The sequence below is a fragment of the Mizuhopecten yessoensis genome, unplaced genomic scaffold, assembly GCF_002113885.1.
Source record: "Mizuhopecten yessoensis strain PY_sf001 unplaced genomic scaffold, ASM211388v2 scaffold8131, whole genome shotgun sequence".
NCBI lineage: Eukaryota > Metazoa > Mollusca > Bivalvia > Pectinida > Pectinidae > Mizuhopecten > Mizuhopecten yessoensis.
Genome location: NW_018407394.1, coordinates 764,346 through 791,636, shown reverse-complemented (window position 1 = coordinate 791,636; position 27,291 = coordinate 764,346). Strand labels below are relative to the sequence as shown.

At 36.5% G+C, this 27,291-nt stretch overlaps 1 protein-coding gene across 2 annotated transcripts; it reads right to left on the bottom strand.

Moving 5' to 3' along the window:
• Positions 1–785: 785 nt before the first annotated feature.
• Positions 786–25,916, bottom strand: LOC110455100 (L-cysteine desulfhydrase-like). 2 transcript variants are annotated; one of them, XM_021505044.1, is made up of 8 exons: positions 25,687–25,916; positions 10,165–10,307; positions 8,388–8,504; positions 6,930–7,043; positions 6,641–6,793; positions 1,910–2,115; positions 1,520–1,678; positions 786–999 (listed from the first exon to the last, which is right to left on the bottom strand). In XM_021505044.1, the coding sequence occupies exons 1-8, from the start codon at positions 25,824–25,826 to the stop codon at positions 808–810; spliced, it is 1,224 nt and encodes a 407-aa protein (XP_021360719.1). In that variant the 5' UTR covers positions 25,827–25,916; the 3' UTR covers positions 786–807. The 2 variants fall into 2 exon arrangements, with proteins under 2 accessions (XP_021360719.1, XP_021360718.1); XM_021505043.1 differs by lacking the exon at positions 25,687–25,916 and adding an exon at positions 16,903–17,194.
• Positions 25,917–27,291: the final 1,375 nt, after the last annotated feature.

Sequence of the window (27,291 nt, the reverse complement as noted above, 5' to 3'; positions counted from 1 at the left end):
ATGTGATGTTCGATAGCATTACCGCTGAAGCTTTCTCTTATTCGTATGACTATTAGCTGATATCATAGTGGGTTATCCCCCTTACTATTTAACTACTTATGCTTAGATCCTTACATCTGTTCTGTAGCATGCATGAGATGTTCGATAGCTATATTGCTGAAGTTTCTCTGATCTGTATAGGATATTATCTGATATTTCATGAAGTTACCACACACATACACCTACTCTGGTTACCTTTTCTACCAAAACCTGGCTTGTCCGTAAATGACTACAGCTATTAATAGGACGTAAGGCACACCAAACCAAACCAGTACATATTTACTCTTTAGATATTTCAAACACATTCATCTTGCGATCATTTAATATTTAAGTGAAAATGATTGAAGGATCGTTTTAACGGATCGTTTTACACCTACCTATGACAAATTCATTTTTATCAACACACATCCACTTTCAAGAGGTTTTAAATGGCACTCTAGTACATGTGCCTGGAGAGGGTGACCATAAATTTAGATGTCTTTTTCTCAGTCCGATCAATCAAAACGACCTCCTAAGTGTATGTATCTAAAACAGTTCCGTCGGTCCTCTTTAGTACCGTTATCGACATACATTATTGTATTACAACAAGAAGGCAACAAAAATATAAATATAGTTCACAATAACGCGCAAGTTTTTTCGACAGATAAAATGCCTTAACTAACTGTTCTTAACATTGTTTTGTAGTTGTGGAGCTAGTTGCTTCTGTGTGTGAATATCTGAGTAAGAAACGATAGTTTTTAACAAACAAAATCAGGCTATGCAATAATGTCAGCATTCCGAGTTTCGGATTTTCCCTTTTTCCGCCAACGACATAACTGCCTCCCCGAACTTCTTATAATCATCTAAACAGTTGTATATCTGGACAGACAAACGGACGTACAGCTGATTGTTCACGGACTTCAGACTAACATCTATGTGGTAATTGTCGTACATGAGATCCATCAGGGAGTTAGCATCTTCCTGTTAATAGTAAAAACAGAAAAGTACGTTATCAGAATATGTACGGTTTGTTTTAAAATTAAAGACATATTTAAGAAGATTTTGAGAATGGTTTCACTACCTTGTATGTACCATATCTTTAGAATGCGTGTGATGTATCTCTATCAAGAATGTAATTTATCGTATACCTGTACCTATTTAATATGCGAATTATATTTGTGATGAATGCCACTTTTGTTATTCATTGATCACATACTTAGTATTAATAAGATGATTACAATTTTCGCAGCTTTAGCTATTTACATAATTTCTGTATGCATGAATTGATAAATCACATTTTAAAAATGGAGTCATCTTACATCGCAAATATCCATTAAATCAAAATATCAGAAATCATTACGTTTCCTTACTTATTGCAAAACCTATCAATTCAAAATGAGGTTTATAATTCTATAACAATTTTAAAAAATCAAGGTTTAATATACGTCTTACAAAACAAAGTAAGGGACATAAGTACTGTAGAAACAGTGTCCTTGATTACCTGTGAGGTACCGAAGCCGGGGACTTCTGGGAGACGGATCATCCTCAGGAATGGCGGCTCCATGGAGGATGGGATCGGTAACTTACTCGTATTCCACAACGATATCAGATGGTCTGACGCCATCTGTAGAAGTCTGGTGTTGTATGCCGATATTCGTTCCTACAAACAAAAAAAGCGACTCCCGTTTACAGTCATAACACAGCTGATCAATTTTGACCATGTTTCTTGAGAGAAAAATCAATCTCGGAGCATATCAATCTTAATTTGGCTAAATGTCATTAAAACTGAATTAGACGCGATTTAAATCTGAAATGATGCTCCGATTTCACTTTTAATACTAAAATATAGATATCTAAATAGACATAATTTACTGTATATTTGATAACCCACCAGTCCCCCTTTAATCTGTATGTACTCCACGGCAGTAGGTAGGGTGCTGATGGAACTGTCCTCCTTGAAGCCTTGTAAACAAAATTGCGACACCATGTCGTCATTCGGAGACGAACTAGTGAGGCATCGCAGTGGGAAAGTAACCTTCTTATTTTTCCACACGAAGCCACATCCCCATGGCACAAACATCCATTTATAGAAATTTGCTAAAACCAAGACAATTGCAAGAAAAGTGTTATCATTATAACATTATATTGACCTAATATCAAACTCCTATATCTAGATTGTAAAACTCATTATAAACTAGAAATATGTCACGAGATATCATGACGTTCACAACATTACCCTACATAAGGTATACAATAAAAAGGAATATACTGAAAAACAATGAAATCATATTGGCAGACCGAAACAGCGATTTTACAGTTTATATAATCCGTAAGCTTATTTATTATTTATAATAGCTTATTGGTTAAGCATACAATGTGTGTTACAAAGATGGCAGAGTAAATACATACAATCATATACTAGTAATACAAATGCGCACAACACACCCTAGTTTTATAATTTGTCACAATCAACATCATCATCTACATCATCATCATCACCACCACCATCATTATCATCATAGTCATCATCATCATTATCATCGTCATTCCCACTCATCGTCAACACCAGCAACATCATCATCACCATATCATCGTCATTCCCACTCATCGTCAACACCAGCAACATCATCATCACCATATCATCATCATTCCCACTCATCGTCAACACCAGCAACATCATCATCACCATATCATCATCATTCCCACTCATCGTCAACACCAGCAACATCATCATCACCATATCATCGTCATTCCCACTCATCGTCAACACCAGCAACATCATCATCACCATATCATCGTCATTCCCACTCATCGTCAACACCAGCAACATCATCATCACCATATCATCATCATTGCCACTCATCATCAAAAACAACAAACTTGTATCAGCATCATCATACAGTAACATTACGATGCACATTTTCAAGGTAATTTTGCTATTATTATTATGCATACACTGGTTAGGAACATTCACGAATGATATATTACAGCAGGCTATACATGCTCATAGCCAGTTAAATAAGAATTAATATTTACTCTAAACTTCCTTCTTAATTTACGAAGAATTTTCTCATAGATGGTTTACGCCGATAAAAAGGTTTTATGTGTTTCAATCGTAACTCTTACCTGATACATAATATTATAAAATAATATTCATCTTCTATGTCTGAAAAACAAGTAGTACAGGTTCTTTGTTCTCTCGCTATATTATTAGATCGACCTGTCTCAATAGCTAAGTTATGTGCTGACAAGCGTAATTTCAATAAACCAATTCGATATTTATAAGGCATATATTTTATCAAATAATACTGCAGGGCAAAGCGATTTGCCGAATGCTTATATAGAATATATTTCGTTGAAGACTCAAGTGAACCAGTTAAATATTATTGACTTTGATCAAAACTTCTTTGCTTTATTAGGCACAATATACTTTTATGGTTATAAGTAAAAAGTCTTGTCCATACATCTCCAAAGCCAAGAGAAAATACATAATGTTTTACGTTATTTACCAAGTTAAAACAATTACCTGTTTTACTATTACTTAAAAAAGAATACAAGGTGCTCAGAATACAGTTTTTCGTGTCTATTAATTTTAACCAGTATTTTATCATTCTATATTTCCTGATACATTCTCATGAGTACACGTAGATATCTTAACTTTCAGAATACCCTTAAAAAACAATGAGTGCACCTTTTCGATATCCAAATCCTTTCAAGAACCTCACACTTCACAGATATAATTCAGTATACTACAAACGTAAGTATCAAATAAATGTAGTAAAGTTTTAAAATTAAAGCTTAAGTTGGAACAGCTAGAAAAAAGAGCAAGCATAGCCTTACGATCTTGGTCAGCAAGCTGCTTCTGAGTAAGATTACAATTAATGTTGAATAGCTTCACGCCTAAGTAGCTGAATGCGTCAGAAAATTTCAATTTTATTATTATCGTATATGTCCATGTTTCACAGTCCTTAATCATCGGTTGGAGTATTTACCGAAAAGGACCGGAATGGAGTTGAATTTACCGAAAAGGACCGGAATGGAGTTGAATTACCGAAATGGACCGGAATGGAGTTGAATTACCGAAATGGACCGGAATGGAGTTGAATTACCGAAATGGACCGGAATGGAGTTGAATTACCGAAATGGACCGGAATGGAGTTGAATTACCGAAATGGACCGGAATGGAGTTGAATTACCGAAATGGACCGGAATGGAGTTGAATTACCGAAATGGACCGGAATGGAGTTGAATTACCGAAATGGACCGGAATGGAGTTGAATTACCGAAATGGACCGGAATGGAGTTGAATTACCGAAATGGACCGGAATGGAGTTGAATTACCGAAATGGACCGGAATGGAGTTGAATTACCGAAATGGACCGGAATGGAGTTGAATTACCGAAATGGACCGGAATGGAGTTGAATTACCGAAATGGACCGGAATGGAGTTGAATTACCGAAATGGAGGGAAATGGGCTTAAAATTGGTATAATTTCAATAGAATGGACCCGAATATACATTCTTCGTCACCAACTGGAGTCACATGTAGAAGATTGGGCGTTTATTTTGTTTACATATATTTTGAATTAATAAAATAATGCAATTCACGGCACGATTTTCGTTACCGAAAAGGAGGGCAATAAGTCTTAAGTATGCATTTAATCGAGATAATGGACCAATATATATGCATTCTTTATAACCCAAAATTTGGTGTGTCTTTCGAATTTAAAGTATCACCACGCTTATTTCATGTATCAATATGACATTTATTTTTATTTATTTATTTTTTTGGTTCTCAGATTTGGCTCCTCACTATGGTTGTCTAATTATTACAATTATTATAATAAGGCATTGCNTGTCTAATTATTACAATTTTTATAATAAGGCATTGCAATTCATTAGCATACTTTTTTTGTGTTAGAATGTGAGTAGTTAGTCTGCATGTGGTTGTTAAATTTATTATCATATATATTTTTAAAAAAAAATGCTCTATATCGTATATATGGTGCTTGGCACCGAACCATTCATCACTGTACTTCTTTTTTGTATTAATGTTATTCCTTTTCTCTATTTATTAATTTTTCCTTATCAGTATTTTCCCTTTTTAAAGTCATATTGTTTAATTTACAACAATTATCCACACTCAACTCGTATACCTCATTCTTCTTCGAATTAACACCATTAACATCACATCCTTAGACTTTACTCTCTATCTGGACATATTCCCGCATTCCCTTTCACACTCACTTTGTTAAATATGCTGGTAGTGGCGTTACTATTGTTAATTACACTTTTTTAGTTGTATTCCTGTAGTTAACAACAGATGAGAAAACAAATAATAAATAAATACATAGGCTAATTAGATAATTAGTGTTCTGGTCGAGATACGGTAGGACGTTTCAAATTTCCCGCTCAAACGTGCAGGTCACGGCCCGTGTATTTTGTTCGAGACCCCACGGTATATCAGCCAAGAAATATGCTGTGGTGACCCCGGTCAAGTAACAGTGTTCGATATGGGTCCAGTTATTCTTACGATACTACCTTCGGATTTTCTTGTGCAGTACAGTATTTACATTACATTTGAAGTGAGTCATATTCATTTTAATTCGTTTGATTTAAATTAAATTAGGCCTAGTTTATCTATCAACGATTCGTGTAAGCGTGAACTTTTGTAGACGGCCGCTGGTCGTGTTTCATTAGAAATGAATATTCGTCCCATGTGCGCAGAGCGAAGTTTCTCTCAATTACAGAGTGTTTCTCCATATCTAAGCACATTCATCCTGACTAATTTCGTGTTACAGTTNTGATCAGCTGGAATACACATGCACGTGGTTAGATTAGTCATAGTTACGTATAGCAGCACAATAGGATATGACATATTTAGTTTCAAAATAACAGGTTTAATACACTGTACACTATCATAATTCATTTCCAGAATTACATTCTCTTGTGACATTTATCTGTAATGTTGTAAGGATACCCCTGTCACTCAAATTGGTGTTATGCAAGGAAGTTCACTAAGGCTATCAGTAGTAGGCCTACCTAGATAGTTTTTGTTCCTTTTTATGTATCTACAAACATTAGAATAATTAAAATAATACCTCAATTTCTGAAAACAACTATTTTGGGGGTTTTGTCTGAATTTGCTGTTAACTTCCATTTTGTGGAGTATTCAAAAAGGCTATCAAGAAGAGTCTGCAGGCCCTGTACAGATTCCGAAAATATTACCAAAACATCTGCGTACATTAACAGAAACAAACTTAAATCACCGAAGTCGTGATCTGTTGCAACGTTTTCAATAAAGGACGTTTCACAAAATCATTGATTAAAAGTGAAAACAGTAATAAACCGACATTGTTTTCAAAACAGTTAGAGCATTGCCCGTTAATTGAATGACAATTACAATGAGGCAATTGCATCTGAAAGCATTGCCGTTATCGTCTTTGATGTAAAATTGCAAAAGCAATATATTTTTGATGTATGTATTTATATTTCTAAAAGGTCCTTTTGTAGTGAAAAAATGATAATATATAACAAAAAAGTGACTTTGTCTCTTTTCGCTATGTGACTTTTTTAAATGTTCAAATGTCCTTTAAAAGACGTACGATAAAAAGTTTAATACCTGTGAAGAAATCAGCTTCCATTTTGTCTAGATTGAGCTGAATATGCCCAGGAGCATGCGCACCATCGATGACGGTTATAACGTTGCGCTTCTGACAAAGCTGTATGATTTCTTCAACCGGAAGCTGCACTGTACAAGGGCAGGGAATGTATTCTGAAAACACAAAACTATTACTAAAACTTTTATAAATTCTCGCCTCTACTCGATTAGAAATATTTCACTGATTATGTTATACACAATGGAAAGTAATCCTGAAAGGACCATGGAATTGCTTGTATATATACTGTACCCATGACAACAACTCGGACGCTCGGATCATTGTCCAGCGCCTCCTGGTAAAGGTTGACGACTTGAGCATTATCCTGGATAGGTACGTCAATGTTGACCACTTTGGTTTTTACACCTGTGAATAAATAACATCTACAATCAGAGTTAATTGTATAGAAGTCTGAAAATATTTAGGTACACTTTGCATCAATCTCTTGTAAACATTAGCAAGTACCCGTTTTTAAGTCCATATGACTAAGTTAATTGCATCATTACTTACATAAAATATCGTTAAAAAGGTTTTTCGTTTATTATCACTATCAAAGATTGAGGATCCCTGTCCCACTGCAGCAAAAACAATAGAGCATACCACTATCGTTTTTCGTCCATATAGTGATAGCTATTAATTTCGCTTTGATATAATAAGCGCGACTGGGATATTAACCTTGTAGCGCAGTTGCTCAGAGAGACAATATCATGATCAGAGGTCCAGGGTTCGATTCGTTGTTTGTTCCAATTACGTTTTGACACTGAAAACACTCTCAAATGTATTTTTTCAATAAGATTTATCAAGTTTGGAAATATCTAATATAACAAAGTTTACTTTACACACAAACAAATCACGTACTGAACGTGTCGCAACGTGTCAAGACCGACTGGTCCCTTTGTCAACCTATGACTGAGTGAGTGATCTGTATTAATTACCTGTACAACGATATGGCAAAAGTGTTTCTTATATCGATAAAGAATGTATACACACTGCATCAGATAGTTTACAGGTAGGGCGTAGATCTAGAAAGAGCATCAAAAGGACGAACAGAAAATAAGCAACGCCAATTTTACCAGAACCACATGCAAAGTATCCGTCACCCAGTGCACTAAATTGGCATTAACAGATAACGCTAACAACCGATATCATATCCTCAAAGATCAAAGCAGCAATCAAAATATAACAAACTCAAAACATGAACAGAGACGACGTTGGACACCAGCTGAGTCTAAATGACCCGATACTGATCTAATGGGAGAGGGGGATAGGTCTACACCCTGCCAGTAACCTATTCGATACAGTGTGTATTAGCTCTGTATCGATAGGCGAAACGTCCCAGGTCAAGTTACATATAAAATATACAATTTCGACAAACTGTTGTACAGGTAACAATACAAATCGCTCACTTAGTCATAGCCTGACCAAGGGACCAGTCGGTCTTGCAACTTTGCGACACGTTTTATATGTGAATTGTTTGTATATACAGTACCACTTTGATATTACTCTTGTACATTCTTTTTTTTACGAATTTCATCTGTATTGTATTTTCATGATCTATCAAAACTTTAGTTCTGATTTATAAAAGTTTATAATGTATCATTACAGGTTTGGACAGTGGTACGGCCATCCTCAAACTACACCATTACATTTGCCAATCATATATGTTTCGTAAAGAAGAACATAAACACAACACGTGTTCCGTATGCTAACCTTTATTATGATGTAAGGTCTGGGAGCATGCGTTGTTTATGCATGGATATGCCTGGTTGGTGAGAAGGATGGTGTCCGCTGTCTTGAAAGGAATAGACATCAAAATGGAACTGATGCCTACAAAACATCAAAAATACGACGGTTACACACACGTATCCATTACAACTGGATATCAATTATCTCCCTTGCTGAAGACGTCATTTGAGAATACAGATTAGATCTTTCGATCCATGTGCGACATGTGTGTGAAAGTGACGATTTGTTTCTAAAATATCAGTTGGAAGTGCGCTCCGAGCGCGGGTCGCATATTTCCCGCATATTATANACTTGGACCTCCTCCCCTGGAAATTTGGAAACTCCCCCAGATAGGTCTTTGGATCCGCCACTGGGATAGGTAATGAAACCGCTTCGTCTACAACAGAAAATGGCAGACGACATGTCCTCCCTTTTGTGCGCTGCTAGATAGGCTGCAAAACACACGTTTGGTGAAACCGTGTGATGTATTTAAAAGGATAAATATTTAAATTATATATGCAAATGCAAACCTGACGCGATATGATAATTGCGTTGATTTATATCTAACACTCATATTTTTATATCTGATGCAGTACCCAAGCTGTGGACAACCCAAGCCACATGATCAGATTATGTAAACGAGATATGCTTCCATTAAGATCAGTTTCAATGTGTAGGTATAACATACGTAATAACATCTTGAAAATAAATTTAATCAGGCGAGGATTTCCTGTATACCTAATGGTTATATAGGAGATCATATCCAGGGGAGAGGGAAAGAAGAAGGAAGGAGTGTACAACTCTACTGTGTGACAATTAGGCTACTAGACTTTATCTCTGCTGGCAATTGAAAATATCCAATACCCATGACCATGACCAGGTTCCTCGAGACAACGATACGTAGCGCTAAATATATATAATTCACTTTTACTGTGAAGAAGTTGCATTCACTTAAAAGTACTGTTTAAATCACTATCTACAGATATATCCAGTATTTTGACTAAAATTGTTGGATTGATGATCAATTTAAGTAGACGATTACATTCAAAGGAGGTGATAATGAAATTTCTTATTAAAAGCAGCATTAGTTTTAAGGAATAGGATCCTGAAAACAATATCCAAATAAAAAAAAACATTGCACGGCAAGACACAAATTACGAAAATAATCTGTTTTGTAATTTTTCTAAAACTCAGGTACAGTTTACTTTACATAAACGTATCATACAGTGAACATTTTATACACACAAAAAGACTCTTTGCATTGCGTGCCTAACAATTGACCGCTTTCCCACAAGTGTCCCATTTAGGGTACGCTGACGTTACATAATGGTATTCGCATTATCTTAATTGTGAAAATACTGGCATTCGGAACACTTTGAGCGTAAGCATATTGTGCAACAACAGGACAATGTGATTTTAATGTTGCTTGAATTAGGGAACAATTTGTTCAATGTGACATTCAGGACACTTTAAATTTTACCATAGGGAAACTTACATCACCTAGCGTGTGACAATAATAATAATAATATACAGCATTTATAAAGCGCCCTATATAATTTTNCCTGATTAAAGTCAAAAGTGGATTTCGGAACACTTTTACTTTAACCTGTGAACGCATTCCTTTTATGACTTTCGAATCGTTTTAGTTTTATCGGATATAAAGATTTTAATTTTACCATTCGGAACACCTCGGCCGATTCGTCCATCTTACTTTGAATGGAAGAACTGTAATCTGGGCGAGTTGTTCTAAATTGAATTTTACCTGTTGTGACATTCGGAACAAGGACAACGTCTTTTGGATCAGCGTTTAGAAAATCCGCCACGGAGTCCCGACCCTTTATCCATGTTGATAGCTGCTTCCTAAGAAAGTAATTTGCAGGCTGTCTCCTTGTCTCATCTTTGAATCTACATCGGAAAGATACCATGTACAATTATACATACACACTATCTATATTTTTAATTAGCATTAGGTAATACAATTGAAATAATTATAACTATTTAATGTAATATGAAATCGTTTACTTTATAGTCAGAAAATAAAAGGTTCAGCTCTGTCACTCGGCTAAAAAAGATAACCCGAGTTACCTCCAGTACCAAACAGCGCAGTGAGGATACAACTGAGAACCAGTTTAATATTCAGGGTAATACCGAGTTATCTCCCTTTTTAATTCATGGAAATTCCAGATCGGGCAAGTGAAATTGGTCAAGCAAAAATCTATGTTTTTTCTAATTTATCATGGTCATCCAGCATCATGATTTGGCATAAATATGTATCGATGTTGGTGGATATTGTAGCATGTATGATTTTTCTGATATAATACATGTAGACAGTTTGGAAAATGTTCATCGGAAAAAAAATTCTGATCGAGGAGCCTGTAGGGTGGCAATCTTATGAAACATGTAACTGCATAATATGTGCATGAGTGATGATAGGGGTGGATGATGATAGAACTCTTTCTAGATAGTAGATAGCACAGACATAATCGTATTCCGTCGTACTGTTATTGTTTAATTTGTTATATAAAAAATAACAAATAAAATAAAATGAAAATAAAACATTACCGATTCGTTAGAGGCACTAGATACCTGTGAAGAACTAACATTGTAGTAATAATTACGTCCTTGACCCTGGTAAAGTGGAACACGGGTGATACACACGTACGTTCGGGCTGAACCTTCCATTTGTATTAACGACAAGCTGGGGTGTTGTACGGGATTTTAAAAGAACTTATACCAGTAATGATATAGTAACTACTATTCTTATGAATCAATGCAGTCGTAATTAAAAAGGTAATGTATTACTGGGCCGCTTTGCCGATCAGAACCAGCGAGCCGTCCAAGTGTAGGTTTGTTCAATGTTGTTTACAATACTAATAGCCGCTGTACGCGTCGTTGAATCGAATTCCTGTTTAATATAGGGGACACTGATACATACAGATATATTAATATTACAATGTAATATGCTGTATTGGCGTATTAAAACTTAAGTGTGTTTTAAAAAAAACAATGATGTATTTTAATTGAAAGTTTCTTTTTTCTTTTTTGTTATATTTCTGAGAAAAAACAAAGAATGCAAAAAAGAAAGAACAAGTCCGTGGGCCAGTGGCCCCAAGCGGGTACAAGAGGGGCAGCCAAGCGGAGGGGACCAGCCAACCAGGAGGATGGACGCGTGGATGTGGACCCAATACCAGCCCCGGCGGTCGAGGTGGAAGGCCCCCGGGAGGAACCTCAACCGGAGAATTTGATAGAGTTACCACCTTCCCCGTCACAAGAAGTGGCGCAGATTCTGTGAGTTGGCTCCCGAGGCACACGAGACACCAGAAGGAATACCAGAGCGGTTTCAAAGGTTGATCTCCGAAACGAATCTCAAAGACAAGTGAATGCTTCCATGGCTAGCAATACACATACTGCTTACAACACGGGAATCAGCTGTTTTGAACAATTTAGGAGTTGCCATAGGCTCGGAAAGATGTGGCCTCCCACAGTAGACCAGCTATCCCAATTCATAGCTTATTTATCATTGGAGGGGAAGTCTCCAGCTACAGCTAAATCATATGTAAGTTTCTTACTTACGGAAATGTTGGAAGGCATAAAACGGTTAAAACACCGTGCTGACACGCGCCTTCCAATAACATCATAGTTGTCATTGCAGATAATTCAGGCACTTTCTAGCATTTGTTCGAATTCATTTGAGGTTAAGTTGTTCAAACTCGCCTATAACATTGCATTTTGTGGGTTTTTTGCGGGTAGGGGAGATAACCGTGGCTAATGGTCGTATGCCTCACTTTGTACTACAACGCAGTGATGTTTCGATAAGTGTAAATGGGGAGACCATTTCATTGACAATTAAGTTTTCAAAAATTGATCAGGTTGGTAAGGTACAGCATTGCTAATACAGAAGGGTCATGTGCATTATGTCCAGTTCAAAGCCTCTGTGACTTTCTGTCAGTGAGGCCAAGTCAACAGGGTCCTTTGTTATGCCATTTTGGAGGGAGGCCTATGACAAGGTAACAGTTTTCGGCAGTTTTATGCAAGACCTTAAAATGTTTGGGGCGGGGGTCTGAAAGGTGCACTTCCCACTCGTTTCGTACTGCGGCGGCTTCTTCGGCTTCTGCTGCTGGCTTTTCAAACTCCTTCATACAGACAGCCTGTAGATGGAGTTCGGAAGCGTTTAAGACGTACATCCGCATGCCAGTTGTCCGTCGTCCCATTGATCATATTAAAACGTAATGTCTAGGTTTACCGTGTACTGAAGCGAGGGAGGTAATTAGGGGGCATGTTTACCAATTTCAAGGAATTATTTTATATTACATAATCTTATTATTCCAATGTTATATTGGAAACATGTATATTGCATTGGGAAACTACTCATTTGAGTGCTAAGCCTTTCAGTGTGGTTCGTCGGTTCGTCCCTCGCACGGAATGGGCAATTGCGGCGTACACAAGACCGGGGGGCAGATCTCACCTTAGATCGGAACCTCGGCGCTAACATCTGGTAGCAGGGATATGGGGGTTTGACGCTACAGAAACTGCAAGCGAAACTAAAGGTGCTGTCAAAAGTGGGCGATACCCCCTCCATTTTACTAGTCCATTTTGGAGGAAATGATCTGGGCACGATCAGTATTGGGAATCTGTGCAGGTGTGCGAAAGAAACTTTAAAATAGGTACGGGAGCAGTTCCCATATACATGTAGCATTATTGTATGGTCCCAGATTTTGCCCCGCCTTCGCTATAGGTACACTGCGGACACTGGCGCTATGGAAAGGTGTAGGCTAAAACTGAATTCAGTGTGTGCCAAGGCGGTGCTTGAGATGGGGGGAAGCTATATTAAGCATCCGGACATGAAGACAAAATACCCGTCACTTTTTAAGGACGATGTACATCTGTCAGAAACGGGGAATAGTATTTCTCTTAACAGGTTACAAGGCGGTTTGGAGTGGGTCCTTTTAAAAAGAGGGAAAGTGTTTCCACCGGACCATTAAAATGTGTACAGTACGTGGTACGTGACCACATCTTGATGTATTGAATATACACAAAGTTAGGTATTTAATTGTGGCCCGGCTTGTAATATAAAATTTGCCGCGCCTTCCCCCCTAAGAGGTGGCAGTGATCCCATCATGACACAAGTTTTCATGTTGGGATCAATTGGCGTCGCGCGGCATAACCGTTTAGTTTACCTTAATAGTTGATATGCGTTTTACCGTTGTGATACCAGGGTTGAATGCAAATTTATTCATATACGTAATTGGTGGCTTTGAACAATTGGTGTTTATGGAGTGACGTGCCTCCATACTTGTGTTGTGTTGAGACTAGTGGTGTACTAGCTCAACAATTGGTGTTTTACTTGTGTGTATAGAATAATATAAGATTTTTGGGTCTGCCCGTGGCGACTAACAATTAAATATATAGATTAAAATAAGTATTTCAACTGCAGCCGAGGCCACAAATATGCCAGAATCAATATCAAAAATATTAAGGAAATCTATATTTGGTGTATGTTATTTCTTTCCGGCATTGCTAAGCTTTGATATTCATTTATGAAAAGAAATCTATATTTTGCGGGAGTTACACGAAAATATAAAAGAGTTAAAGCAAACAAAACATAATCAACAGTGTTCTGTGTATGAAAAAAAAATGGCTAGACCGGGATACGAGCCCTGAACTTTATATTGTTATACTATCTCTCCAACCGACTGAGCTATCTCCTCAATGAATATTTCCCGACCAAACTCTGCTATAGATATATCCACTACGGAATTGACGGGATGTTTGTGTAAACAAAACCCATTGTACATTGTAACAAACATCCATAAGATACATATTTACCTGTCGCTATCAAGCGTATTATGACGTCAGTGGTTACATGTCAATAAACAGGTTTGGTTGTTAAAATTCAAGAAATAAACACAATAACTCCCCACAACAGAGTAAGTTGATAAGATCGTCATTTAAATTTCAGACTTGAAGAAATAATAAACTTTGTATAGGAAAATTAAACCCTTTATATATAAGCTTCGTCTTGATTTTGCGCTAACAACATAATTAAATGTAACATTAATGCGACTGTCTGTTTCAATCGATATAATGAAGACACTCGAATATCAACAAAGAAAATTAACTAAAGCGCAGCAATCAGGACAGTATCTTTCCTTGCAATACGTATACATTACATTTGTATTCCCCATTGTTTGGAAATTCCTCTATAATTCGCTTAAAAAGAAATTTCGTCTAACAATAGTTTATTACCAAACCTCTTGACAAAAATAAACAAAGCGGAGGTTAATCTCTAAAATTTAGTTAGATCCAGTATACTATACAACAAGGAAATTGGTTTCTTAACTCCAAATAGGCAACTTAACAACAGGGGAGATATCTTATAAGTTTTATTAGATTGGCTTAACATTGGGAAGTTAGTCTCTAAACTCTTGTCAAATATACGGAACAAAGGCATATGTTGTAGATTCTTGTTCGGAAATCTAGTCTCTAAACTTATGTAAAGTATACTAAACACAGGCAATACTAGTCTCTTAACTCTGGTTAACTATACATGTATTTAAATCAAATAAAGAGGAAATTTGTCTTTGAACTGGGAAATTAGTCTCTAATTATTATCTTATATACAAGATATCCTTTAGTAGACTAAATGACAATGAAGATAATATGCATGCCCCTGCACGTATTACAAGCATGTTAATTACCAAAACATATTTATTAGTCATGACCCCCTACCAAAGTACCAACATTATGTGAAAACCATCACATATTCCAAAGGTGATCAAAACATACAAAATTATGCCTTTAATTACCATAAAAAGCCCTCGAGCTCCTACCCGGGGAATACAAATTATGTGAAAACCATCACATAATCTAATGTGTACACAAAACTAATTTCACACTTTTGTAAAAAGACTTACTCGTCATATGTTGTATTCCTGAGGGAACCCTAAAAATGTTGAAAACAATCACATATTCCAATTGTGTACTAAATCACAAAAACTTGTTTTTAATTACATAAATAGTTACTGGTCATATACATATGTATATATAAAAATCCTTTCCTATCGAGAGAGATAAGACCATATACGTGTGAGAATCATCATGAACACTGACCCTTATTTCTACATAGACAAACTTGAATGCATGACGACCCATGGATGAATTAACGTACCTGGCAGTTATCTTATCGACTGCCCGAACACTGCGTAGACCTACGTTAGGCATCACATGTCGTCTTGATTGCTAGTGTAACACTACGACAGTACATTCGCATCCCTATGGCGTTTAAAACGACATCCATCCTCCAGAAAGAAGTTTAAATTACTGTTGAAAATACGTCTAAGTTGCCACAAATAGAATTCGTATCCTCTCGACTCCGAGAACAATCTACCCAAGGCCTTGTTCACCTCCTGAACTCGTGCAAATGCTGGGGCCATACCACGGGGTGTTGGTCGCCAGGTGTTGGTCGCGTAAAAAAATAATTTACAAATATAAACACTGTCCGTATTTCTTGCACAGTGCGACAGCGGAGTTATATACAGTATCAGCAAACACAGAAAGAGAAAATCTAGAGTCACAACAACTGTTACCGACCATCTGAATTAATACAACGTGGAGCTGGATCTTCAAAACAAAACTGTCGTGAACATCCTGAAAATGGCGGGGCACGAGGCGTGCTATTATATTTCCCCTCCAACACATAAGCCTGTAACGATATACGTCTCTGCCTATATAAACCTCGTGACAAAGTCACCTAAGAAAACTTGTGTCCTAAAAATGATACCCTCGTGCGAAGAACAGCCATAATTAGTTACACGTCAAACAAACAAAACGTATTCTCAATTCTGTCTCATCTCTAATCGACGATCCCTCAGAATCCTGTCCGTGGGTTGAAAACCGTCTTTGACAAAAGCAGCTTGATGCCACAGTCCAGAAACTTTATCCGAATGGTTCGGTCGCCTTATCAACGTCGATACGTCTCGGTATCGACCAAGACATGTATACAAAAACAAAAAAACAAAAAAACAAAATTCCTAAGAGCTTGATGAGCGTACAAATACAGTGGCTGCCTGATACGGGAATATATCCCAGAGTGAGATAGCGTCACCTCTGATACCTTGACCAATCAGTTACCAGCCTCAGAAACCCTGACGCTCCCATCGGCAGCCAATCATTGAACCAAAATTTAAATTTAAATAACAGTAAATCTACAAAACTTGGTATGACGTTAGCAGCGTAAATTAAGCTAATTGCTTAGCTGCCTTTTATGTTCGTCAGTGCACCAAACGAAAAGGAAGGTACAGTAGCCTTTAAACATCCGCCAATGTACTAGAAAACCTGAAAAGAAATCTTATATATGACTTGCCTATAATGCGATTTGTTGAACCCAACGTTGTTTTTTTTTTACTTCCTGTATGCTACTACTACGCTGACCAATGTATCATATTATTTAAATATAACACCAGCAATCTTATGCTTGATATAATGTAAAAGGAGCACCTACCTTTGTTCTGCTGCAATCACTGTCTTTGGAACAGCGCCTACATATCCGTGGTTAATAAAGGTGTATCCCTCCTCTAGAACAAAATCTGTCTGTCGTAATTTTGTTCCAAACTCGGAGAATTGTTCCTGCAGACTGTCCATTTCTGCCTACATGTACATGTATGTATTTCATAAGCTTCCTGGTTTTCATATAACCAACAAGGTTTAGATTCGTTTGACTGCAGGCGCAGACCTTGACGATCCTAGTCTGTTTACTTTTATAAAGAAGATCTATGAAGCACGACCATACCGGATGAAACTTGTTTCGTGCACATATTTGTACCAGAGTCAATTATGACCTAATTCGACCGGGAACTATAACACGGTGACATAATGAAACTTGAGATTAGTTATTTGAAACGTGGAAAGCAATTTGCATTGTTAACGTGGGAAAAAAATACTGGTTATGGAAATATTTTCTTTTAAATATGTTTATATAGTTTGTACCTTATGTAAGCTGGTTTCTGCACTACTAGGTGATACATCGTTTAAAAAAACACAGGAATGTGATACCTTAAGGTGGCTCCACACTTTCGCAATTAACCAGCAAAATTCGTTGAAACTTTCATATAATTGTTATGCAACTATGTCGAGTTGATTTTATGAAAATCTAAACATTCCGATAGTTTGGGGAATTTTTTGGAAAAAATACCAAAAAATTGAATTTTCGTCAATTCTAATATTTTCCGGTTTTTTTTGTGTGTGGCATTGTTCGGAACAATAACAACAATAATAAAATGCAAAGAAGCATTTCTAATTAACCCTACAAATATTTTATTTATCGCAAAATATGTAACACATGTTACACAAAGTGTTTTTTATTGAATTTGTACGGATAAAAGTGATTATCTACAAGCTAAAAGCACCCAGGACACAAAGTTCTATACATATAGAGTGGGAAATTGAACAAAATATACACAATGGCTTTATAATTAATTTATTTTACATTTTACAATCACTTTGATCCGGGTGAGAGTTATCTTCCTTGAAAAAAATCGGAACTTTTTGCAGAGGGGTGACATTTACACAATGACAGTTGTCTCTGTTTACATATAACAAAAATGATGGAAATAAATCAAAAATATGATATCAAAATTATCAATTTATTGTTCTTTAATGGAACCAAATTACCCTCAGTCATGTACACTTTGGACATCATTCCACAGTCCGCTAACTCACGGTATATTTATAATTACATGTCAGACCAGAGGCTATCGCATGGTATACCGTTCTCACGTGCACTCACACATGCATTTCATAGGTATCTTGATATTTTACAAAACATTATTTTCACAGAGTAAGCTAGTAGACTACATTTGTAAACACGATTTAATCGACAGAGCGAAACTCCCTCAACAGCGAAAATCGTAACGACCTCGAGCTTATGAACTCGTGTAAACACGCGATATGCACATGTGAGGTTGGTACGTCCGCATTCCATGTGTTTCCTATATGACCTTCTTGAGGTCGTCTGGTCTCATGTCACTGTCTTCCCGTGAGTCTGTTTATGTCTATGAATTGGAAAGCTTTATTCCTGAAGTACGTGTGAGTATACATTTCCCGGTAAAATCTTGATATCGGGTGTTGACATATCATCGGCACGCACGTGTACTATTGTTTACCATGGGCCTGTTCGTTTATGCGGAACAACCGGTTTGACCGTTTATAAATGTAACAATTTCGGGTGTAAATCCTGGCGGACCTGCAAATGTGTATGCAGGCCTTGCAAGGCTTTCTCAAGACTCGCCTGAAAGCAGCATCAGATTACTAGGTCCGACCTTATTTAATAAACGAACAACAGTGGTCCGATCGGTTTGACCGTTTAAACGAAAACGGCCCAGCAGGTGTTACTATAATTTGCACTACGATATTGAATGCCCGATACGCAATACGGAAATGACGACACGGTGTACATGCACATTTCGATTAAGATAATTGAGTCCTAGCTGTACTTTTTCCGGAAGTATGTCACGAAAATGGACGCTGATGACGATGTGTCGAGCCACCTTAAATCATAAAACCTTAAACGCTCTGTTCAGATAGATGAATGTAATATTAAGGACAGTCAATTACGATAGCGTGCATTTCTATAATCAAAATTTGAGGCTATTCATTTTTCATACAGTGAACAAAATGAGTATCGATTGCATTCACAATCGCCTGCTGTTAACTGTTTGCTTACCACATCAATTGCCTTATGTCAGTTAAAATATCAAAAAGCCGTAAGACATTGTAAATGTTTTGGCTTGTTGTTATCGGGGATCTGCCTGTCTGTCTGTCTGTCTGTCTGTCTGTCTGTCTGTCTGTCTGCCTGCCTGCCTGCCTGCCTGCCTGTCTGTCTGTCTTTCTGTCATGCTTCGTTTCCATGCAATAACTATAGCAAATGTTAACTATTTTCTTCAAACTTGATCAGAGGGTTAAATGCCTTAGGGGATTGACCAAGTTCGATTACCACTTTCAGCAGACCCCATTTGGCGGAGTTATGGCCCCATGAATAATGAAAAACGTCATCATCTGCATCACTTAGTTTCCGTGCAATAAGTACAACAAATGCTAACCATTTTCATCAAACTTGGTCACACGGTTAAATGCCTTAAGGGCTTGGCCAAGTTCGATGACCATTTTCAGCAGACTCCATTTGACGGAGTTATGGGCCTTGAATAATGAAAAAGTCATTATCTGCCGCGCTTGGTTTCCGTGCAATAACTACAACAAATATTAACCAATTTTCTTTTAACTTGGTCACAGGGTCAAATGCATTAAGGGCTCGGCCAAGTTCAATGACCACTTGCAGCAGACTTCATTTGACAGAGAAATGGTTCCTTGAGTAATGAAAATCGTCAATAACTCCCGCGTTTCGTTTCCATGCAATAACTACAACAAATATTAACCAACATTCTTCAAACTTGGTAACAGGGTTAAATAACAATGTTTGTGTTCCTCTGTCTGTTCACCCATCTAGGGCACTCTTTGTTTTTCGTCTGGTAATTGCTGTAGATATTATTCAGATGTTTCAACCAAATTCCGTATGCACATCTGACTCGTGCTAAGTTTGCCAACCGATGTGATTTGTGCATATCTATGTATAATCAATGAGGTATAGGTTTTTTGTTTTTCTCTTCAAGCTTCAAGCTAAACATTGTCTCAACAGCACGATACTCACATGTTTAAACCTAACCTCCATAATGTTAACCTACAATATGTCCTGCAAGCGGGGGATATATCCACGAATTTGCTTGTTTTAATTGACCTTGATGCTGGCTGCAACCTTGTAACTTTCATCGTTCACTTGAAATACTAGTGAACGAATAATTTAGCACGATATGTAAATTTGTCACATAATAAAGGGTTTGACAGGCGCTGTTACCCTTTTGGAAATCTTATTATGAAATGATATTGAATAAGATTTGTTTATATACAACACTAAAGTACAGTGTTACTCATACTGTGTTGTATCTATTAATGTAGTGTCTAAGTAGAATGCTTTGGGAGGGTGGGTAATGCATTTCAATGCATACTCGCTGGTGTATATATATATACGCTGGAACACTTGTATATATAAAAATATAGCTTCAGTCAAGACCACGTGACTGGTCAAACGTAAGGAGACTGGACAGTACAGTCACGTGACAGTCAATCAGCGTCAGTAGCTTACTAGGCAAGTCGTAGGAGAGTGTCGGACTGTCTATTGCTTTCTGTCAATTTCAGTATTATACCATCGGAATATCAATTTTTATCATTTTTCTATCCGAGGATTGTGAAGAAAATTATGTCTTTCAAGTCGACAGGTGCAATTTTCTTTCCTCTAGAGTTTTACTTTGCACGGCGCTGGACACGACCAAACGTGCGTTTTTGTTTACATATGCTTTGTTGTTTCGTGATGGTCAGTTACAATGACACTGCGTTACGGTGAGCTTTTCTTTTCTAAGACGAATAACTAAATCAGAATAGTTCTGAACTTGTTGTATTCAATATCTGTGTTCCGTACATGTGTTGAGACAATTCAAGGAAACCTCACGTGTATGTGTTTACATTTGTAACAATGGCTAACAGACCAAATCGTGTGAACACAAGATCGCGGGCAGTCCCGTACGATCTCTTTAACCCATTAAACTGGACTGTTACGAAATTCAGAGCAGAACAGAGTACATGTAATAGGGGCATAACTACGGCAAACAACACTCCTAAACCAGTGTTAAAAACATTGTACGAGCTAAACAAAGATATAACGCTAAATCGCACGGGTTTCCCCGCAAGTGCCCCCGCAGCAGCAGCTGATCAAGACATTGCCTTAGCTGATGCAGCTTAAACGACCACCGAGGCGGAAATTAACGTTCCTCGAGACACTGCAAAGAATACTCCGACAAATCTTCAGAATTATCCTGTAAACTTTCAGAACACAGAAGGAACTACTTCGCGAAGAGTTTCATCTGCCTCAGTAGCACAACCGCGTATGAACATAACGACAGATTATAGTCCCCCTACGAACGTTCTGCGCATGTCGGGAACGGACACAACAGTAAATACGGCCACGCCCACGTTAGGACAGCAACAGATGGGCCTCATACAACAGCAAATGACAATGATGCACCAACTGATAGTCTATTTGACCCCAACACTGAATCTGTCTCCAAACACACATTAGCCTACGTCTTGATTGTGCCCTCGATTCTTAGGCCAGAGCTCAGCCTCTTACAAGTGAAATGTTGCAGAGCAATATCGCGCGCACATAGCCAAGTCAGCAACATCAGAGTCTTACATAAGGACAAGTTACATCACAGAGGGGTCAGCAAAGCACTAATCGAGAGCAAGATAAAATGTCGTAAACAACAGGGCAGCAACAATAACTACTATCAGGCTATCAGGATCAGCTACAATTTAAAGCTTCAACCCCAACTAACGTGCATAGACTTAAAATGAACCACCATGCCAAGTCTTGACTGAACCGTAGTAATGGGTTATGCTTGGACTCAGGCGGAACCTCTGCTTGTCGTCATGATCAGCAGTTAGCCCACATGTGATGTTCGATAGCATTACCGCTGAAGCTTTCTCATATCCGTATAGCTATTAGCTGATATCATATTTGGTTATCCCCCTTACCATTTAACTGCTTATGCTCATATCCTCACATCTGTCCTGCAGCATGCATGATATATTCGATAGCTATATTGCTGAAGTTGCTCTGATCTGTATAGGCTATTAGCTGACATCTCATGAAGTTACCTCCCTTGTCATTTACCTTAACAGCTCAGAAATTAGCATACAACAGTACTTCTGTTTATGTAACTAGAGTTGACATGACCCCCAAGGCCAAATGTATAGTATACTATACGAATTTGATGTAACCATTTTATTTATTTTTTGTTGTATACTTGTATGTTTTATGAACGAGTCAAATATGTATCTGAATGAACCAGTACGATTGTTTGTGTTTATTGTATCATCTTGTAAAGCAAGGTTATTAGTTTGTGTAGTTGAATAGATATGGTAGGTCAGTTCAATTTATGCTCGTGTTTGTGTTGTGTATAAATACTGTGTTATATATATATATATGAACAATTTAAATATAATTTTTCAATATTTTGACCTTCCATGTAAGTACCATTTATGAATGTTAAATGGACACATTGTGAAAAAATAATCTTTATTTGTTTTGGTTGCGTTTTAAATCGACTGTCCTAGTGATTCCTTGTCACCTATCCCCAATCTACCCTCAGGCTACCACCGATCTCCTGATCATGAACCCTTTTCAAACATTACTCTGTAACTTTCTTCTCCCAAGCAATCATATCTTTGCTAGTCATAGCATGTTGTATTTTGAGTTATCTCCCCTATTCAGCTAACGAAATAACGGAGACAATAATAAATTGTTAATAAAAATAAAGGTTTCATTTTTGAACAAAAGAAGTAAACAATTAATTGGAACGGAATGATATACATAGATACACTCTTTCTGGTCTAGATGTTAACGCACATGGCATCTAATCTAGTCAATCCTAAACAGAGAGAATTACATTGGGATTATCATATTTCACTTATTTATTTATTGGTTGCAAAATGCCTTTTATTCTTTCTTTGTTGCTAATTGTCTACGTAATCAAGGTCACAATTAACTATTTTAGAGCGCTTTGTAAGAGATCATCGAAATGAATTGGATATGTTTAACCTAGCTTCTTCTACTGAATTTGTTAAATTTATTTGAAGTGGTTTAACAACATCTTTAGTTAATTGAAAATAGATGCCAAGGGATGAGTTGGGTTGGATTTTTTTATCGGAGGCATCAGTGCCTTCCGCAGGTCGGAAGGTTTTTCGGGTACTCTAGTTTTCCTTCTTTTCCAAAACCTGACTCGTCCTTAAATGACCACAGCTGTCAATAGGACGCAAGGCACAACAAACCAAACCATTGCATATTTACTCTTAAGATATTTCAAATGTATTCATCTTAGGATCATTTAATATTTAAGTGAAAATGATTGAATATTTAGAGACAATGGTTCATTTCAAGTGATTAACATTTTTCATTGAATAAAGTCTTTAATCTTATGACAAAAAAAACAAATACTTAGTTATAAAACATAATTTACGCAAAATTCAAAGGTATTTGAACTATCTAAACAAACTTATTTTCTGATAAATACGGGTCGACACACATACTCTTTCAAGAGATTTTAAATGGCACTCTAGTACATGTGCCTGGAGTGGGCGACTAGAAATGTAGATGTCGTTTTCTCTGTCCGATCAATTAAAACGACCTCCTAAGTGTATGTATCTAAGAAAGTTCTGTCGGTCCTCTGTAGTACCATTATCGACATACATTATTGTATTACAACAAGAAAGTGGTAGTTTTTGTAAATGATATTCATCAGCATATTCCTGTTGATAGTAAAAACAGAAAAGTACGTCATCAGAAAAGGTATATGTAAGGATTTTTTTCAAAATTAAAGACATATTTAAGAAGATTTTGAGAATGGTTTCACTATCTTGTATGTATCATATCTCTAGAATGCGTGTGATATCTCTATCAAGAATGTAATTTAGCGTATACCTGTACCTATTTAATATGCGAATTATATTTGTGATGAATGTCATTTTGTTATTCATTGATCACATACTTAGTATTGATATGATGATTACAATTTTCGTAGCTTTAGCTATATACATAATTTCTGTATGCATGAATTAAAATTATAAAATCACATTATAAAAATGGTGTCACCTGACATCGCAAGTATCCATTAAATTAAAATATCAGTTTCCTTACTTATTGCAATATATATGAACTCGAAATGAGGTTTATAATTCTATAACAATTAAAGATACCAAGGACAAAAGCGTTAATTTATCTTTCATTTCATTACATTACGTTTCCCTTTACAAGTGAAACAAAAATGTAACTAGTCACTAGAAACCGATTTCTTTCCGGCATTGGTAAACTTTGATATTCATTTAAGTAGAGAAATCTATATTTTGCGGGAGTTACACGAAAATATAAAAGAGTTAAAGCAAACAAAACATAATCAACAGTGTTCAGTGTATGAAAAATTAAATTTTGCTAGACCGGGATACGAGCCCTGAACTTTATATTGTTATACTATCTCTCCAACCGACTGAGCTATCTTCTCAATGAATATTTCCCGACCAAATTCTGCTATAGATATATCCACTACGGAATTGATGGGATGTTTGTGTAAACAAAACCCATTGTACATTGTAACAAACATCCATAAGATACATATTTACCTGTCGCTATCAAGCGTATTATGACGTCAGTGGTTACATGTCAATAAACATGTTTGGTTGTTAAAATTTCGTCTAACAATAGTTTATTACCAAACCTCTTGCCAAATATATTAAACAAAGCGGAGGTTAATCTCTAAAAAATCTAGTTAGATCCAGTATACTATACAACAGGGAAATTGGGTTCTTAACTCCAAATAGGCAACTTTACAACTGTGGAGATATCTTATAAGTTTTATTAGATAGGCTAAACATTGGGAAGTTAGTCTCTAAACTCTTGTCAAATATACGGAACTAAGGGACTCTTGTTCGGAAATCTAGTCTCTAAACTCTTTTCAAACATACGGAACAAAGGGACTCTTGTTCGGAAATCTAGTCTCTATATCTTTTCAAATATACGGAATTAAGGGACTCTTGTTCGGAAATCTAGTCTCTAAACTCTTTTCAAATATACGGAACAAAGGGACTCTTGTTCGGAAATCTAGTCTCTAAACTCTTGTCAAATATAAAGAACTAAGGGACTCTTGTTCGGAAATCTAGTCTCTAAACTTTTTTCAAATATACGGAACAAAGAGACTCTTGTTCGGAAATCTAGTCTCTAAACTTTTTTAAAGTATACTTAACACAGGTAATACTAGTCTCTTAACTCTGGTTCAATAAATTAAAATATAAAAAAGAGGAAATTTGTCTTTGAACTGGGAAATAAGTCTCTAATTATTACCATATATACAAGATAGCCTTTAGTAGACTTAATGACAATAAAGATAATCTTTATCTTCTTCAGTGCATCAAATGAAAAAGAAGGTACAGTAGTCCTTAAACATCTGCCAATGTACTAGAAAACCTGAAAAGAAATATTAAAGATGACTTGCCTATAATGTGATTTGTTGACCCCAACGGGTATTGTTTTTACTTTCTGTATGCTACTACTACGCTGACCAATTTATCATATTATTTAAATACAACACCAGCAATCTTATGCTTAATATAATGTAAAAGGAGCACCTACCTTTGTTCGGCTGCAATCACTGCTTTTGGAACAGCGTCAACATATCCGTGGTTAATAAAGGTGTATCCCTCCTCTAGAACAAAATCTGTCTGTCGTAACTTTGTTCCAAATTCAGGAAATTGTTCCTGCAGACTTTCCATGCCTATATATATTCATGTACCTAACAATTTCGGGGTTACTCTCTAGAATACAAGGTTCAAAATTACATTAGTAAAAGCAGCTGTCCCTGACAAACGTATTCTGCTAAATATTGCATAGAAGATATGGAGTACAGCATAAAACTGATGAATGCTTATTCACACATTAGCAACATGGATAATAATGAGCTTATAACTTGCCGTCAGATAAAACATACGATAGGTATACTCTTCCAACAGAGCAGAAACTTAAACATGAAGATAAAATCAAACTAAACGCTGTTTACAATAATAACTATAATTGCTAAACAAGTTGAGGTGTAAATGTTTTAGTAGATACTCATCTAGGGATGGTTTCTACACTGCTATTCAATCTACACAAAGCCATTTTACACACAAGGCCATCTGTAAGCAATATTTATAATTATTCTTTACCACTGTGAGCATTGTTTTCAAAAACCAATGTGCAATGTGTGTAGTTTAGAGCTCTGAACAACTTTCCACCTGTCAGTGTGTTTGACGTACAAACCTTCACAATATACAAATTCAATACAGGGTCGGCCTCTGTTTGCTGTCTATGTCTTTTTCTTTCCGATATATACTGTCTAATCTTTAATGTCTTCTGCTTACTGACTATAAAATTGTATTTCGATTTTTTGTTTATTTGAGTGAATGAAACCAAATTAAACATGCTATAATATACCGATACCAAATATATGTTACATTATCCGGAATTCGAAGAAGCTTCTTTCTACTCATTTGTTACGCTCCAATATTACTCTTCATGAATTATATAATCACCAACTAAGTGAAAAGAAGAATCAATTTTTCGAGAAGTGTAAAAACATTAATTACGTAACACGTCAATAAAAGTATATTTCATCGGTATGCGTCATTAATTTTTCACTGTATTCGTGTTCTTTGTTCTATTTATTGTGTTAATTAGTTGTACAGGTAAGTCATTGCCTTTGCTATCGATCTATAGGCCTAACGCACAGGTATATAAACTGTGTGTCGCTGTGCAGACGGGTGAGACGAAATACTGAAGGCATCCCATACACTCATACAAACGCTGTTTTTAAAGTAAATACTTTGGCGAACACAGAATATCGATGAATGAGTCCCGTAGCTTAGAGCTCTGAACAACTCTCCACCTGTCAGCGTGTAAACATGTATGTACGTTAAAACTTCCAAGGCATTTAATATATATATACACCATAACCCTATAGCTGATAGAGACACTATAAAACTACAGGCATTGGGCAGTGCCAAGCTTTAAACGCACAATAATCATAAAACGGTTAAATTTGACGTACGAACCTTAAATCAAACTATTTTGTGCTAAAATCTCCAAATTAGTACCAAATCGAAAATCTCAAGGTACAGTTTTTAATGCTTAAATTCAACTTTTTACTGATTTATGTTGATGTCATCTTCTCTGAAACATGTTTTGCTTACTATTATGTCA

Excerpts from the sequence above, each read along its gene's own strand:
- LOC110455100 (XM_021505044.1), bottom strand. The coding sequence starts at position 25,826 with ATGGAAAGTCTGCAGGAACAATTTCCTGAATTTGGAACAAAGTTACGA. Across the intron at positions 8,505-10,164 it reads TGTTCCGAATGTCACAACAG|GCATCAGTTCCATTTTGATG; the intron begins GTAAAATTCAAT and ends GATGTTTTGTAG. Across the intron at positions 1,000-1,519 it reads CCGGCTTCGGTACCTCACAG|GAAGATGCTAACTCCCTGAT; the intron begins GTAATCAAGGAC and ends TACTATTAACAG.